Source organism: Pleurodeles waltl, chromosome 1_1 (assembly GCF_031143425.1).
Source record: "Pleurodeles waltl isolate 20211129_DDA chromosome 1_1, aPleWal1.hap1.20221129, whole genome shotgun sequence".
NCBI classification, from domain to species: Eukaryota; Metazoa; Chordata; class Amphibia; order Caudata; family Salamandridae; genus Pleurodeles; species Pleurodeles waltl.
In genome coordinates this window covers 830,129,046-830,147,341 of record NC_090436.1, presented here as the reverse complement: position 1 = coordinate 830,147,341, position 18,296 = coordinate 830,129,046, and the positions used below count along the sequence as shown (strand labels likewise).

Sequence of the window (18,296 nt, the reverse complement as noted above, 5' to 3'; positions counted from 1 at the left end):
GGCAAACATTCATGTATTTAGGTTTTAAATGATAATTTCCTCAAGTTCTTGGATCTTAAATCAGGGGCGGTTCCTCCGCAGTGGCAGAGGAGCATCGCCCACCTGGCCAAGAGCCAGAAAATGAAAAACAAAATAGCTTACTATCATTTTATTCTTCGTCTGCTGGCTCAGCTAGCAGTGCAGGGCGGGGCTGTGTAATGGGAGGAGGGAGGGGGAGGAGAGAGGAGGAGAGAGTACACCTGGGAAGCCTGTGCTGGTGTTCTAGTGAATGCTGGGACACTACAAGAAGAGGAACGATGAGTGAGGTGGCAGTAGTTAGCGACAGCGGGAAAGGTCATGTTTTTTTTTTTTTTTTTTTTTTTCCCGTTGTCCCATCCCCCATTGACATTTGCGGCAGCCGCCTCTGGCTTCAATGCCTGATCACATTCGGGAGCGCGGCCAGGGGTAGGTTGAACACTCCACACCAGGTTTCCTTAAAAGTCTTTGCAAACCTGGCTACAGGCCTGCATGATCCCATGAAGCCCGTTCTCGACTTGGGAGGGGTGACTAATAGGAACAGCAAGTCCGGGTCAGAGTGGACTCGTGTAAGTGACTGTTGACATTTTGACTGATAGTATCAGATTGCAGGAGTCTATTTTGTCTTTTTTGTTGGAGAAGTGTAATGATATATTAGGTCCTGAAGAAGCGTCAGAGGATCCTTGTGGACCAAAGGAGACGCGAAACATGTCGACCTCATCTCGAGGAATGTCTGGTAATTGCTGACTTCCTCCACGCCTTATCAAGTTGCTAGTGAGTGATTGAGCATTATCTCTATCCCACTCCCTTGTTATATTTTTTAATCTTGGCCATCACCCAACATCAATGAATAAATGAATATTTAGTGAGGGTTCTGAGCCAATTTTATTCTCTGTTGGTCTCTCCTCTCTCCCTTCGGACCCATATTTGGGTTCTGTGGCATCATCGAGAAAAGATCTCTGGCAAAGAGCCCCCCTTCGAGGGGAGCCCGTCAGACATTGCAGCGCCGGTCTGACAAGGAGCCATCCGATGATGAAGCATGATACCCAATAGGGTGTGTGAGGACTCTTACTACTATTAATTAGGAATCCCTAGTATTTTCTCTTTCTTCATTTGTCTTTTTTGGAACAGTGTATTTCATTATATAACAATATTCACTGGAGGGTATACACTGGACCATTAATCCTCCTATCCCCTTACATTTTTGAAGTTTCAATGCCTGATGATCTGGTTCACCCACATCTTCTCACTTCTCAGTAGAGTTGTTTATGAGGGTAAACTGTAATAGACAGGCTGTATTACCTACCACTTTTACCCCTGACTCAGTCTGCAAATAATTTGTGTAATGACCTGGCTAATATTCCAATGCTTTCCAGTTAAATTATATCCTGTGTTACAAACAACATTAACAGTGTTATAGAAGTTTAAAATGATTGTGGTGACCTCCATTGTGTTGTGGTGCAAAGGACACTGGCAGGGGCCAGGGCAACAGAAATGTCACTGAAATATAAAATGCAGCTGCTTAGAACTGAGTAGGCAATGGTAGAGGTAAGGCAGTGATGCAACGGTATGGCTTGGCAAGGAGAACACAGAAAAATTTTGGTCAGCTGCAGGGAAGAGAATAGATACCAAAGGGACTCTGAAGGGAAGGAAGAGTGGAAGTACAGGGACCCTTAGCAAAGACCTTGGTGGCAAAGATACAGAAGCAGACTGAGGTTGAAATGGGCAGGAGGAGGGATCTCCGATGGTGAGCAGTCAAAAGCTAGAGCCAAGGTAAGTGTGAAATGAGATGCAGTAAGTCAGGGGGCTGCCCCGGTTGAGATGGTGTTGTATAGGGGGATTTCACACAGTATCTACTGCTACTTTGTTTCCCCTATGCTAGTGTTACAATACAGTGGATTTGATAAACCAAAAATAACTGAATTGAACCGTGTGTGTCCTTAGATCTCTCTCAATATAGGCAACATTCTACTCGGCTATTTATGACAGCCCATGAATGAAGCTAGATATATGGCTTTTTACTAAGTTTGGCAAGTAGCTATGTCACGCAGTGGCTTGTTTTGATTCTGGCCACAACAAACGTCTGTGGAGTCAGAGTGAAATTAATCCTTGTACATGGATGGTTATTCATCAAAATTCCATGGATAGTGACATTATGCACCCTTTGACTTCTATCCACTTCACAGGGTTGACCCTTTGTCCTACCTTTTGCTAGGGGAAAAGCAAGGAGTATAAACTATAGCAAATAAACTGCTGTCTTTGAGCTATGTTTAACTTAACTTCAGTTGTTGTCACTGCCTGTACTATCATTGAGACATGAGGTAGAAGCAGTGCAGGGTGTACCAACGGGCAAGCCAGGGATAGCAGCTGTTAGACCTGGTTACCGCTCATTGATACCAGAAACTTTGCATTAAGCATAATGATCATGCTTTGAATGGCTGGAAAGTAAGACATGCAATAATGTATACAGGATTCTAGTGAGTCAACAACTATAGCATCATTGATATTTTCTTGTCTAATAACAATAAAGGTCAGGACAAATCAAGGTGGCATCCTTTGTTCATCTTTTAGGGTAATATAATCATCTATGTACTCAGTCCCCGAGCTAATAAAATCAAGATGCCTTGCACATTATGCTTGTTATTGTATCTTGGCTATCTACTCATATGTGTCTTCACCTTCAGTGCAAATCTATTCCAGTACGGTGAATTGTGGGTTTTCCTGCTCTTTTTTTTCCAAATTTTGCTGTGACACCCCCCCATCTTTAAGGAACTCAAGCATCGTGCAACACTATTGACTCCTCTAACTCCATTTTCTAACACTATTGAATCTGTTATGACTTAGAATTAGTTGGTCCGGTCTCACCAAGCAAATTAAACACACACAACTGTCTGAGCAAGCTGCTGTTTCCCCAACCTAAAAGTTTGTGAAAACATAATATACAAGCTAAATTAATGTGACTTCCCACAAACATAGTTCCACACAGTTACATCTGAAGTTGTCTAGTTTGTGACTGACACAAATGTAAACAAACATAAATCTCTAATTCTTGACATGCTAGAATTTGTGAATGTTGACCACATGTACGTAAACCTCTACAATTCTTAAACAACATTTCAGTTTGAATTGAATACTATAATATTTCTTTTTTAATCAAAGAATATTTTAAGTAGACCATTCAAGGTATGGGCTACTTTCTAGTACTTGGTTAAGGAGTTCATTGAGTTGTATGCTACCTTTTTGTATATGTCATCTTAAATTAACGGAATGTCAGTGTGGGTCAAAAGAGGTAAGCCTAGGACAATAGGCACATCCAAAGGACTTGAATGCTAACTTCTCATTTTATAGTTTTGGGAGCATTTCTCCCAAGGCACAGTTTTTTCCTGATTTGAATTTAGATGCACTGCTACAAGTGAAACTTGAAAAAGAGAATTTGGTGAGAAACCACACCCAAATGCAGTTGAGAAATGAATACTTAATTAATGTTTAGATGTAAAGTAAATACAAAAGAAATTGTAGGTCACAATTGTGGGTAACAACACAATAAAACTTGTGTTACCAGTAATCATGAAGGATATCTTACAACTCTGAGCTGCCATCTTGAAAAATATTGCATTGTTGTATCAGTGGGAATCTGTTTCTTCGCAACTTGTTTTAAAAATAGGATGGGGTTAGGAGGCTTTCATGGCCAGGCTGAATGGGGTGAGCTCCAGAACACAATGTATCTTGTATGTATTGTTCATCTCTAACAACCAGTATCTGCATTATGTTTGCTAGATGTTCTATTGTTAGATAATTTGCTATTATTATTATTATTGGTTTAGGTAATTCTAGGAATTCTACTTCCTCCTTCAATCCTCAGCCTAGAGTTCAAAAACAAAGATGAGATGCCTTACATGTCACAAGCCAATGAGATGGATCTGCAAGAAAGGGAGACTGAAGAACCAGACAAGCCAGTGAAGGAAAAGGAGGATGATGATATGGAGCTCACGGTAAGAAAAGAAGAAATAGGCAACACTAAAATGTGGAGTTTATAGAAGTTACAATATTACAGCATTTCTAGTCCTATTTGGTAATGTCTGCATCAACTAAGCATCAAAATAAACATCTTTGTACCAATCATCTTGATCCTATATTCTATCTTCTCTACACATGCAGACTGGTGAAGCATTGTTATAATTTTGCACACATTATATCCCATAACAAAATTGTTACATCCAGGTTAAAGACCTAACCACTACACTGAAAGGTAAATGTGGGAGGAGGAAAGAGTACTAATTATATAAGTATCTCCCAAGTTAAGTATAAGTGGTCTTAAAAATAGTATTGTTATGCGTGGCCCTCATGGAGATCTATTATCCAGAACAACTGGATTCTAAATACCGTATGATGCAGCAATGGTGGGTAACAGAACTTGTGAACCGCTGTTAGTATGTCATAAATTAATTCCAGGCAGCTCTGGCTGGGCTCTCTGAGAGTATGTCAGAACATCACTGGAAGGCAAAGGAAGGGAAGACACAGAGCTGGGGGGGGCAATTTTTTTTTAATGTGGAACCTAGAGGAGAAACCATATTATGTATGGCTCTCTTATTTCTTCTGAAGTCCTACATAGCAGTTGATTTAACATTCACGTAATTCACTGTTACTTATCTATAATTCTATAATTCAATATTTATATACTTACCTTGGGTGTTGTGGATGCAATATTACTGTTGGTCGGATTATCAATGTAGTGACATATAACCATGCGTTGTAGTCTACGCTCATGCAAAAATTAAAGGTCTAGAATGTGTTTACAGTATATTTGCGAAATATTTACTGCCTTGTTATGAATGCATTTCCTCACATGTACTTAAAATGTTCGCTATGCATAAAATGCAACAAACACAGTAATGCCTTTGATAACATTAATACAAAATCTTTTTTATCAGCAAGCTGTGAAGCAAAATTACAGATTTTATTCAAAAATATATATGTAGGCGAGTGCGTTTTTATGGTTCAAAGTTACATTTGTTCTTCTATGTAACACCTGTGAGAACAATTTTGAAATCTGTACATTCAGTTAGAATAATTCCAGGGCTAAAATTAGTGTTGTGGCAATTAAACGATATGCATACATGAAGGGGCTACTAATACTTCAAGGGAAGGGTGGTTTAAACAACACTTTTCTACACAGGGAGTGGTGAGGTTCTGGAATCGAGTACCAGACGAAACATTCCAAGCAGCAAGAATGGTGGACTACTCACATTTAGATACAGTAAGTACTTGGAGAACCCTTTGGTGTGTTTGAAGGTTGGCCAGGAAGGGGATGTAATTCCTTCCCCCGTTTATGTCATGGTTAATCATATTCCTCCATACCCCCCATATATGTCATGGTTAATCAAATTCCTCCAATTTGCAAATTTCTCAGTGCTGTTTCCAGAGAAAAACCATATTAAAGATCATAATCCAGATGACCCCAATCTTGTGTAACTCTAGTTTGGTAAATTTCCAAATGAGAAAACATTATTTTTAAATTGGAGGAATTTCAACAAAAGACACCAGAGGAAGGGGATGTTGGGAATGGGAAATAGATTGAGCATATAAGGTGAAAATCGGGCAGAGACAATGTATACTACTGTGTGGTAGGGTTAGAGCTATTAGCATGTAGATTGAAGGAGAGGTTCTTGGCTAGAGGCTGAACTAGAGATATTTATGTTTAGATTAGGGTACATGTAGGAATATCAGTCATAGGTAATAGGTAGGGTAGAGGTATTAGCATTTTAACATGGACAAAAGTACTAGAGTAGTTTGATAGGCAGAGGTACTATAATATAGGAAAATGCACAATGGTAAATGTAGGGATAGGGACACTAGGCTATGGACAGGGATAGAGCTCCTCTGGTATTGTTATGTATAGAGATACAGGGTATAGATAGGGGTAGTGATCAAGGGTAAAGAAATAAAAATAAGAAGGGTAGAGGAACCCGCCATTGTATAGGAAGAGAAAGGATGAAAGAAAGAAAAGAGAGGACGTGGCATCTCCTTCATACAGAAGCCAAAGACTGGTTAGGAAGTGAAGAACATGAAAAGGAGATTGGGGTTCTAGATCACCCTAAAAGACAGCATGTAATCTATGTGATCCTGGAAAAATGACTGCAGGAAATAGTTCGACCTGAATGGCATGTAGACGGTTTCTGAAGAACATTTGTGTTACATTTTTTTTCAGAATCACATGCAACTGTTGAGAATCAATATTTTTGGTCAGTCTGTTGGGTTGTCAGGTTTCTCTCCTTTCTATACATGTGCCTGTCCTAATATAACATCTTAATATGCCACAATCTACTAATATGAAATATACTCTAATAATTCAGATTTAGTGGGTGTGGGTGGCATGCTGTAAACTAAATACCTCAATTGCATAATTCTTGCGTACTTTATTGCTTGTTTTTTATGTAAAAATGGGTTAGAATGCATCATCCTACCCCACACGCTGTGTCATGATGAGGCCTAAGTTACCCTCTCTAGGTGACAATACATAGGGAACAAATTAGATTAAGGAGGAATAATTGTGATTTAGCCTTTGGTGTCACATGGACCATCTGTACTTGGTAGTTTAGATTAATATGCACGATTCGGTGTGACTCATTATGTGACCTCTGTGATGTGTTAAGGATATTTCAAAGATCCATTTGTTGACTAACTTTGTGTGCCCATTGTAATGATATTAAATGCATAATTTTGTCAGGTAAGGCAAGGAATGCCATAACAACCTACCTGTGGCAGTTCTTATATTCAAATACTTTTTATCCACAGCAGTTCAGACAATTACAGAGGTTCAGCCTTTTCCTCTTCCCCATCCTATAGGTGCAAACAGATTTCTAAGTTGGAAAAGATATGTCAGCTACTTACTCACATGATTTTCAAATATGTTCCACTTGACCTTTTCATCAGAATTTCAACATTACCTCCTACACATTTGCATCAGTTCTGCATATTACAGAAAACCCCTGTTGTTTTGTGCTCACAGAAGACATTGGTGAAATGCTGTGCTTAATGCCCCGTCAAATCCAGGTTATCTTCATTACTATGAGTAAGGCCTTCCTTGTCAATATCAATCATTCATGATCTCCGTGTGCTTTGCATCCTATTCTTTTAATTGGTGCCTACAAAATAGGGAGTTAGTAGGTGAGGGTGTTATTCCCGAGAGGAAGGAATGAGGCTTAAAAGCGTTATATTAAATAAAGGGTAAGATTATTGTTTTCTCCAAAGTGAGGACTCAACTCACATGTTATTACTAAGATGCTGAAGACAAACCGGGGTGTAATACAGATTTTTTGCCTAACTCACCGTGCACGAAACATGGCCATACTACCCCTATGTTGGGAAAGATCCACAGGCTTCAAGCTACATATCCATGGCAGATAATGTACTGCTCACCACAGTGAATCACACAATATTTGTTATTTTTTTTGTTTGTTCATATGTGTGCTACAGCTCAGTATGAGCGATAAAAACAACAAAGTGTAAAGATGCTTTAAATCCAGATCATCCTGAAAAATAATAAAATGGTACAGCAGTGCCCTGCTTCACCGCTCCAACGGTTGTCTTTTACTAAACTCACTTGCAAGCCTCCTCAGTATTCTTGTCTCTGTCGTATCATTATTCCACAGTTAATACTGTTCAAGCATTTGTTCCAAAACTAGCAATAAAAATGAAAAAACCATAAGCACTGCACAAAGACAGCGTGGCACAGAGAAAGAAATGCATATGGAGAAGTTGTCAAGGAATTTCTGAGCAGTATTTAGACTACGAAAATTGACCAATTAGAAGGATTGTGCGATGACTGTGTGGCACAGAGCCCGCCTCCTTGCTCAAACAATACTTAACTGACTGAAAAGACTACAAAGACCAGAATTCCAGGGTAGTCGCACAATGGTACACAGTAAAAGTGCTAGAGGAGTGTACTCCCATAACATGTTGCATCGAAAAAAATGAAATGCAGATGACGTTGCCGCCCCAAGTATCAAACTCTATTTCTTATTATGTTTGTAAATCATGTAGTACAAAAGACTACATTAAAAGGAAGAGTTTCGTTACAGCTGACTATGCACTAACAATAAACTAACATGAATGTACGTTTATCATGTATTTATGCACTTTCAATGACCCAATATGAATTAACTGTAAGACCTGTAATTAATATGGTTGAGAACCATGTCTGAGTAAAGGTGCCCCACAGACCCAAATATATCAAATGCTCCTTGGCAGTAAATGATAAGACACGTTGAGGTGTTGTGTGCATAAATCCATATCATAAAGTAATGCGGAACATTTGGTCAAGCAGATTTGCTAAATGTTCTTTTCTTCGTTTGTGTGTGCACTCGCTCGTTCATGGAAATGGCCACAGTCTGCTCTCCTTCTCGATGGCGACAGCAGGAACAGAAAAAACTAGAGAAAGGGCTTCTGAATGAAACTGTATTTAATAGGCATGCGCAATTGCCAGAGAAGCGGGTAACATTTCTGCAGTGCCTACTAATGTTGATAAAAAACAGGCAGAGGATTCTATGTTCTCCAGGGTCACTCAGATTCTCTAAATACAGAAGAAACCAGTTTCACAAATCAGACATAAATGCTAATATCCTTGTGTAAATATCGTTTATGCAATAGATGGGAGATTTTAATCACCTGTGAATGCTTGCATTTTACATTCTCATTAAAAGTGAGCTATGACTTCAGACTGCAGCTGTATTGTTAGGAATATATGATGTTAGTATATTATATGTGTCTAAGCCAACATCCCCAGCAGCAGTAGAGTGGGTGACGTCTCATGGTTATTGTGTGGATAGATCACATATGAATGCCCGACCCTTCTTTGTGCCACGACTTTGTGGTGTAAACACACCACTATACTTTCTTCTGGCATTCTTACGGATGCACACAGAGACTGTTCACCATGTTGCTTCAAATCCCTGAGGCAAGAAGGACCCCCCATTTATCTTTTCTTCTCAGCGGCATCCGGTACTCTGCCAGCACCACAAAAAATAGAAATGCAACACCTGTTAGATTTGTTTAAAAATATTTATGAAAGTAGGGAAAGGAAACAGCTGGTCGAGGGAACACATTTCTAAAAACATTCAAAGTATTAGAAGTGCTGATAAAATGACTGAAGGAGTGGTGATGTTTGAGTCCATGCAATAGTAGGCTGGTTGAGAGGAAGCACAATAACTTCAGTAGTGGTAAAGAGAGAAACACCAGAGAAAATCACTAGAAAACAAAGAAGGACCAAGAGAGTCTTAAAAGGTATTGGCAATTGGGAATTGAGAGAAGGCGCTACAGAAGGAGTTTGAAAATGTACTAAAGACGCAAGGGTGCCACAGAAAAAAATGCCTAACAATTAAAAGGGAAGAATAGAAGAGAATCACACGCATCTATTCGAGTAGAGCACAGAGAAACCAACACAAACTGTACCTAAGGAAAGTAAAATAATGATGCGCCATATATTCGAAGGAATAAAATGTCCACCGTTAAATAACACACTATACATAGAATAAAAAGACTGCCCTGCGGCGAACCTTGCCCAGTTTGATTGGTTGAATTAAGTATTTTAAAGAAGTCAAACATTCCACATAAGTGTGGTAGTCTTCTCAATAAACTTACTGTAGCCCTAACAAGTCGGAAACAAAAAGCAGTTACATGTAGTTAAAAAAGAAAGATTAACCTGCTCTTTAGGCGGTGTGTACATCTCCACGAATATCTAATCGCACATCTACGGTGCACATATTAAAGGTAAAAGAGGGACTTGAAGCAATCATCGTTTTCAAAAGAAATAGTTGATTACAGCGGTGGAATATTTAGCCAAATAAATGTCCATCAGATGTCAGACTGTTAAGAGATAGAACAAGCCAGTTACCGTGGTCCGGCCTGCGAAAGATGGCTAGAAGGAGGGAAGAGGTTCCTGTGTTGTTTTGACGGGAAAGCCGGCAGTGGCTCCTGTACCGCCATTCCCTGTTACGAGCGTGTCTGATCCTTCTTTGCATATGTATAATCCGTTGAATCAATGAGCAAAGAATAAACGTATTGTGTGTGTTTTTTGTTGTAGGCCATGTTAACCCGAGGGAACGGGGAATCATCGAGAAAGAAAGATGATGACGACGTTCACTCCAGGCACCGTCTGATCCCGCTGGGAAGAAAGATATACGAGTTTTACAATGCTCCCATTGTAAAATTTTGGTTTTACACTGTAAGTTTTTTAACCTGAAATGATGAGCGTATGAAATTGTAATTGGCTGACTAAATGGTCGCTTGGGTTGTACATTTTCGGTGATGCAGGTAGGCGTGACGCAATAAATCTCGTACCCACATTAACGAACACTGTAAAATAAGCACCCAGTGTTGTCAAACTTTTTCTTTAGTCTGTTTTATTTTTTTTTAAACAAAAAAGGTTTCATTGTCATCTTCTAAACAGGTTGCAGAGAGAAGGAAATAGTAAACACGTCATTTGTCCTACAAATATTCAGTTACCATAATACAGACTCATTAGAGCAGAGGTCTTCAAACTATTTTTGCCCACCCTCACTGAGCAAAATGATTTCAATCTGGGTCCCCCTCTAAATGTTTAGGGTTCAGAAGAGAGAGTGCCTGAATGGCAAGTGTGGAAATAATTTATTAAATTGGCAGGTCTTTTTGTTAAAATGCTCCTCTGGATTATGGCTAAGAGATCTCAAGTTTTCCTGAAATATGCATGAGCAGTTCATTTACTCTTTGCTTTTTCTTTGCATTCTGGGACTTGTGGTGCTGATTTAGTAATGAAATAAACAGCTAAAAAGTCTAAAATGCAAAGGAAAAAAATGGGACTTGCACAATGGCCCAAGACAATTGAAAGTGCTGCCCCACAGTCTGCACCTTGTTTTCCTCCCCTCGGTAAAGACAATTACTTGGGCACCTACAAAGCTCTCAAGTTTCTTATGCATATGCACCCAGTTTATAAGGTAAATACATCACCATGTCCAGTTTTTTTGTCTGCACTCTGGGACTCATAGCCCTGAATTACTAATGTAATAAACAGGACTTCAAATTCCAGAATGTAAAGAAAAAAATATCTGGACTGGAAAAGCTATACACACGTGGACCTTGCATATGTGATAGTGCCACCCCAACAATCTGTTGACTAGGAACAAAAGAAGACACAGTTCTAGTGGCAATGCAATACAGGTTTAATCACAAATGGGAGGTCAGCCAGCCCCGGAGAACTGAGAACTGAACTCAACTTGCTGCTTGCAGGCAGCCCCTTTTAAGCACAAAAACCGCAATGACTTCCTGCGCATTATCTTACAAGAACAAGTAAAACATCACAGGATGTGATCCTGTCTGCACAAGTTGCTAATGTATTTCCATGTACCCTGTGCCACCTGCATCCTTGAACCCATCTCTTGCTCTGAAGCTTATTGGATCCCCAACCCCCTTGGGCATATTTCTCATTTTACTGTTATCAAGTTTTTCTTATCTAGGTTCTTGCACTGCTCGTTCCAACTGCTTTTGACCACATATATTCCGAGAACCACGCCTCTGCCAAGGGTGAGAGTGGGGGTACGTGCCTATGTGCTGTGACCTTAAATTGTTCAAAGGTTGTTAGTTATGTTTCTCTGTTAATGGAAACTTACTGATCTCATGTTCTGCTCACCCCTAAGTCCTACCCTTACTCTATGTCCTTGTGCTGCATGCGTTTTACTGTTCTTTAACCACATAGAGTCCTGCAGTGCTCCCTGCTGATATCTGCAGTGGTGGGCCTTTTTGCCTGTTTAAAGTTTATTCACCTTTTATATTTTCCTTAATATTCCCCCCTCTAGTTGATATTTCAACTACTTCTTCTAACACCTGGTCCTTACTAGATATCAATAGATATGTGTTCCTCATTGCATCTGTTACCTGGTCTGGGTGTTTTGCTATGAACATCGCTCCTACCTTAGCCCGTAACTCTTTTACAAACACAATACATCAAAAGCAATACCACAATAATTGGCAACAAGGCTCTTAAATAGTCCTGACTTTCAGGATGGTAGTCAATCAAACTAGCTCTTAAACCATTCATTCGGGGCACCTACTTCATCCATCATTTTCCTTTGTTAGTTATGCATAGTTTTCATGACCTACACCAATGTTCCATTGTCTGCATAATTTGCAGGGACATATCTACAATAAACTGTCCCTATTTTGGAGCACTCTTCCCCTCCATTGCTGTCATTAAATCCAGCACACATCTGTGCAGCATTAGCATTACTCTCATGGCTCTCAGTTCCTCCTTGATATCATTGAATCCATCCTTGGTGGCACTGATTGCCTTCATAACTTCCCAACTATTTATTTGCAACCATGCAGTAGTTGCTTTTGCCTGAACGAATGGTAGGACACGTCAGAAGAACAACTGGGTGTCATTGAACAGTCTGTGCTCCTGGGGGACATCTTCTTAGGCCATAATACCATAATATTCTGCAGCTCTTTTCCTCCAAAGATGGTGGAACAGGGTAGTTTTATGGCTTATGGGATAGTCATGTAACTTGGAAATGTCCACTCTTGGTATTAATAGGGAGGGTGTGTGCAAGGTGACCAAGGAACAGAGGCAAATCCAACCTGTAGGAAGTTGCGTGTGTAGCCACTCTCCACACTGCCAGTAGTAGTCCATCAGGCTGGAAGTGCCCCTCTGGATGTCCGCGTGGTATATTGTGGTATTGCAGTTGAGGTTGTTCCCCACTGGGACAGATCCATTTCCTCTGAAACATAAAAAATGAGTATTGCTTTTCTGCCTGCTCGAAAAGTTGTTGGTGTTTTTACCCAAGTGAGCCGGGGTATGTTTTCATCCCACAGTGCCTGGTACTTTTGTTGAATGCTGTTGTCTCTCTCTGTGCCTGTCCACAGAGAAAAAGCCCTGCATGCTAGTGTGACACCATTGTTCCAGTGTTCCTTAGATTATACTGATCAGTTTACCTAAACAAATGGCAGTATTTAGGTAAGGGATTGGCAGAAGAGTTATTGCACTGGGTTAGGCTACTCCTAAAAAAACCTTTTTATCCTGTTATCGCTCCAAATGTTATTGTTTCCTAATAGTTGCCCTCTCTTGCTCATTAGGTCCAATTCTGCCATTATCTGATAGTGGTTAGTTACAATATGCATTATTTCTCGTTCACACTCATACAGCGTGGTGTTCACCTGAAAAGATACCTGTTTTATTTGAAGAGGCTTTATTCTACAGAGAGCGAGATGTAGGAGACACACGGTGAGATTTGGGTGTACATCTTTGGAGGAGTGCAGTCTATCCGAGTCAGTGGCATTCAGGGTCAATGTAGAAACAAAACATTATTTGTTTTAGGCCTGTTCCGCCATTTTCGTCATGTGCTGGTACTACATATGATCTAACAATCTAGCATGGACAATAGGAGATATATTGCTGTACGTAGCTGCTTCTCTCCACAAGCCTGTGACATTATGACATGGCCTGAGGCTTGAATCACATTTTAAAATGGGCCCATTGAACATGGTATTGTTGAAGTGATCAACTTCAGTGTGGAGTTGCGGCTGTACTGCTGACATACTGCACATTCTGCAATGTTCATGGTAATCATTTCAGGTAGTTGGGGAATGAACCAGCCTGCTTGCAGGGTGGCATGAAGCTATTCCTTTGCAGTTTGTGCTGGGAGATGTAGTTGATCTAGGGCTGTAAGTAACAGGGTTTGCATGTCCCTATAGATGAAGTCTGATGGTGTTTGGGTGCAGCCTCTTTGCTTCCAGAACTGTCTTTTATGTGGTATGGCCTGTTACTGTAATTTGTGCAGATGATGTCTTTGAATAGGGAGGTGGTTGTTCAACAACAGGCTGATTCCTGCTTGTCATCTTGGTGGAGGTGTAATCAGCAAATGGTGGAGACATTTTTGCCGCCTCTTTTGCTGCCCAGTCTGCCAAGGCGTTACCCCTGGAGAATAAGGGACTGATTTAGAGTCTGATGGGCGGGTTGCTCCATCACAAACGTGACGGATATCCCATCCACCAGATTATGATTCCCATAGGATATAATGGGATCGTAATATGGTGGACCAGACATCCGTCATATTTGTGATAGAGTAACCCCATCCACCAAACTCTAACTCAGGCCGTAGGTCTTGCTAGTTGTTGTGTGCTGCACACTTTAGCTTAGCTACCTTAGAACAGAGAGCAAAGCCTTTTATCAGCTGAGATAGTAAGTCTTTGTGCATTACTAATGATCCACCAGCTCTTAGAAATCCTCTCCTTTCCCATCTGTGAATCCTGGAGTGTACTGTAGTGGTAGCATATGCTGAGTCTGAATAGATAGTTGCTTCTAATCCCTTAGCCTGTTGTAGTGCTTCAATGATGGCTACTGGTTCTTCTGTTTGTGCCGAAAAGTGACATCTTGCTGATATAGTTTAACGTGTCAGAAGAATCCCGCTGTTCAGCCCTGACAACTGTTCCTCTCGAGTGTCTGATCCTTGTTTTCTGATCTATGAAGGAGGACTCGTCAACAAAGAGCAAGATGCTCCCTGCACAGATTCTCCTACTGCACTCACTTCATCAGCTATGTATGTTCCACAGCCATCACCTGTTCACTGTCAGTAACTGGGCGCGTAAAGAACATTGCTGGATTGACTGTGTAACAGCTCACCACTTACAGCAAAGGTAGTGAAAGTATCACTTTATAGCCGGATGCCCTCTGAGTAGGGAGGCTGCCCTTGGCTTTCTGTAGCATGGCAAACACTGTAGGCACAACATATAGTGTTAGTGGTGGTCCCATCACTATTATTGCGCATTTCTGGACAGCAAACACTGCTGTAGCCAGTGCTTGCTCTCACGGATTGTGGTCCCTCATCACAGGTCTAACAATCCACTGTAATATGCAATTGGCTTATGTCCCATGAATATCTTTTGAGTCAATACTGCAATCAGTATAAATCCGTTACAGTGACAAAAGAGGTGAAATCTTTTGCTATAGTCTGGTGTACCTAACACTGGAGCACTCGTAATTGCCGTTTTAATTCTTGAAATGCCATGTCCCTTTCATCAGTCCATTTTATCCTGTTATAAGTAGGGGATCCTTTTAGTCTGGTGAACAATGATACAATTAAAATGGCATAATCAAATAGCCCTTTTCTCACATAGTTTCACAGTCCTAAGAACTGCTGTATTTCTTTAGCTGTTGTGGGGATTGGCAAATTCCTGATGCTTTATGCCCTGACAGGTGTCACTCTCTTCCTGTCCTTGGATATAAGTTGTCCCAAATAGTTTACTTCTGTTTGAACATATTTCAATTTGTCTTTATCTACTTTGTATCCCTTCTCTGCTAATAAGCAAAGAAGACCACTTGTGTATTGTCTGCATATGTGTTCTGTGAGACTGCATATCAAAATGTCATCCACATACTGCAAAATAATACTTTTGCATTGGATATTTGTTAAATCGTTCTTCACTGTCCTGTTGAAGGTGCTTGGGGACTCACAATCCCCCTGGTGCAAACATGAGTAGTGGTACTGGATCCCTTTGTAAGTAAAGGTGGTCAAATATTGGCTGTCTGGATATAGTGGGATGCTAAAAAATGCATTTTTCAAGTCAACCACTAAAAAGTGGGTGGAGTCAGCTGGAATGTTGGTGAAAACCACTGAGGGGGTTGGATACCACTGAAAACTCAGGCACTACTATGCCATTCAGGGGGCTAAAATTCTGTACCATCCTCCAAGTTCCCCTCTTGTTTTTTTTAACTGTAAAAATAGGTGTGTTACACAGTGATATACCCTATATCACCCCTAGTTCCAACAGAGCTTGAATTGTTGGGAGAATGCCTTTTTCTGCTTTTCTGGATAGGGGATATTGGCGTACTCTGAGAAATAATACTCCAGGTTTCACAATTATCTTCACTGGTTCTGCACCTTTGATTATACCCACATCATGGGTTCCCTTTGTCCACAATGTCTCCGGGACTCTCATCAATTTTTTTTCCCATATTGATTTACATTTCAGGTCTTCACAGTGTCCTGTACTGCAACTGTACTCTTATAGTAATGTTGCTCTCAAACACAATAGTTTTGGTGTGGTGGTTATCTTCAAACACTTCTTCATCTGACATATCTCTCAATTTAACCCCTAGCTCTGTGACTACGATGGATCCCCACTGCTCCTTTCTTCCGTCAATTGCAAAGAGCTCTGCAAATCAGGGTCTTAACTCGAGGGAGTGTAACTCAAATTTCATGTCCCTCTCTTCCACTGGATCTATAGGTGTGTGTGGTCTAAACAAAGCTCCTTAGATATCTCAACTGTCTTCCCCAATAGTTCAGTTGTATTGATTATCAAGGCATATATACCATGTAGGAATGCTTCTTTATTTGCTGGGACTGCTCTGACCAATTGTCTAAAGTCTACATGAGTTAATAAAGACAACATCCTGCTCAGTGTCGTACCTGGTGTGTGGCAAATCATTGTCCCATCCTCCAATTCTCCAAAAAGTATGTAGTCATGTTCAATTTACTCATGAGTTCCTTTCCAAGGAGATTGACCAGTGTCTCGGGGAATATAGCAATGGGCCTTCAATTTGGGTATTTCCTACTATCATATTCACTAGTTGAGAGAAGAGAATTCTCATGACAGCCCCAGAGAACCTCTGTGTGTCCATAGATTTGTGGGACAATGGGGAAGTCCTCTCTTTGATGCAAGATCTAGTGGTCCGGTGTCCATTAGAAAGCTGTATGGGTGACCTTCTATGGCTACCATCACAGTGGGTTCCTCGTCTAGTCTGTGGTCACCAATAGTATTGGACACATAGGTGGTCATTACGACTTCTGGGGTCTTTTTTCAAGACCATCGAAGCCACTTCCGTCAACAGACCACAGAGCACCAGTGCTGGCGGTCCGAAGACTGCCATATTTTGAGTTAGGAAGGATTCCTGACCGTTTACGGGCAAAAATCTGACTCCATCGGCCTGGCTGACGGAGGAGGAGAGGCGGTTCAACCACCAGCACCGCCATGCCAACAAGACTCCGCCTGCAGTTTTACTATACGTAATATGGTGTGGTGGAGTCCTGTCGGCGGTGCGGTGCTGGCGGTGAAAAACGCCAGGACCCATCCCCTCCCAAATGACCACCTCGCCGGAAAAGGTACATTGATCATCCAAAAGGGGGGGAAACGGGGGAAGGGGGGTGGTGATGGGTGCTGTTGTGGTCTGGGTGCATGTATGTGTGCGAATAGAGGTGTCTGGGTGCATGAATGTATGCAAATAGGGGTGTCTGGGTGCATGAATGTGTGCGAATGGGGGTGCTGGGCGTGTGCATGAATGCGGAGAGGGAGAGTGCATGAATGGATGCGGTGGGGATGGGGGTGTGCATGATTGGAGAAGGGGGTGTATGTGTGAATGCGAGTGGGGGTGTGTGTACGGTTGTGTGCGCTTGGGAGGGTGCCTGCATGTGCGTGGAAGTGGGAGGTGTTTGCATGTGTGTGGAAGTGGGTGTTTGCATGTGCGTTGAAGTGGGGGGGGGGTGCGTGCATGTGTGCGGATGTGGGGCAGGTGGTGGGTGCAGGACAGGAATGGAGATTCCTGTCACCGGGTGTGTTACTGCCACGGTTTTCGTGGCGGTGCGACCACCACGGAAAGCCTGCCGGGTCATAATACCGCCGGCAGTCTCACAGCTGCCGCTGGGCCGGACGTGCTCCGTTTGGCTGCAGCCAGACCACCTATCTCAAAATGCGGCGGTCTTCATCGCTGGGTCGACGGCGGGGAGACTGCAGACTGCCAGCCTCGGAATGACCACCATAGTGGTTATCTGTGGGCACTCTCATTGGGAAAAGCTGTTCATTTGTCCACCTCCGACTTCTTGCTGAGGGGCATAAAAGGGGTTGCCTCCTGCATTGTCACTTCCCTCCCTTCCCCTCTGCTCCTGAATCTGTGGTCCTGCAGAACTTCTCACTATTTGGGGCACATTTTACGGTGTTTGTCCCTAATGCGCAGTCCATTAGGCTTGTGTGTTTTGTGCGGGACCCTGTTGTGTCTGTTGTTGGGGGGCAGTTGTTGGGGGGATCCATTGGGTCTGTTGTTGCTCCACCTGCCCTTGTTGAGTTACCTATCCTTGTGCTTGTTGGTTGCTCCACATCTTCTTGCACCATCTGGCAAAATGGCCTAACTTGCTGCAATAATAAAAAACAATTCCAGACCTCATCCCTCCTCCTTGCCTTCCTCCTTCTGCCTGTCCTTGGCCTTGTGAATCACTTCCTCTACCCTTTCCTGGCCAACCTGATGTTTGCCCTCCTGGTGC

General features: G+C 41.7%; 1 protein-coding gene across 2 annotated transcripts in view; it reads left to right on the top strand.

Annotated features, from left to right (window-relative positions):
* The window catches only part of TRPM3 (transient receptor potential cation channel subfamily M member 3), a 1,350,903-nt gene that overhangs the window by 1,203,447 nt on the left and 129,160 nt on the right, over positions 1–18,296 (top strand). The window contains exons 17-19 of one of the 2 annotated variants that reach the window (XM_069228872.1): positions 3,840–4,007; positions 5,192–5,272; positions 10,097–10,237. In XM_069228872.1, coding sequence (XP_069084973.1) covers positions 3,840–4,007; positions 5,192–5,272; positions 10,097–10,237 — 390 coding nt within the window. The remainder of the gene's footprint in view (positions 1–3,839; positions 4,008–5,191; positions 5,273–10,096; positions 10,238–18,296) is intronic. The other variant, XM_069228883.1, reaches the window with a different exon arrangement.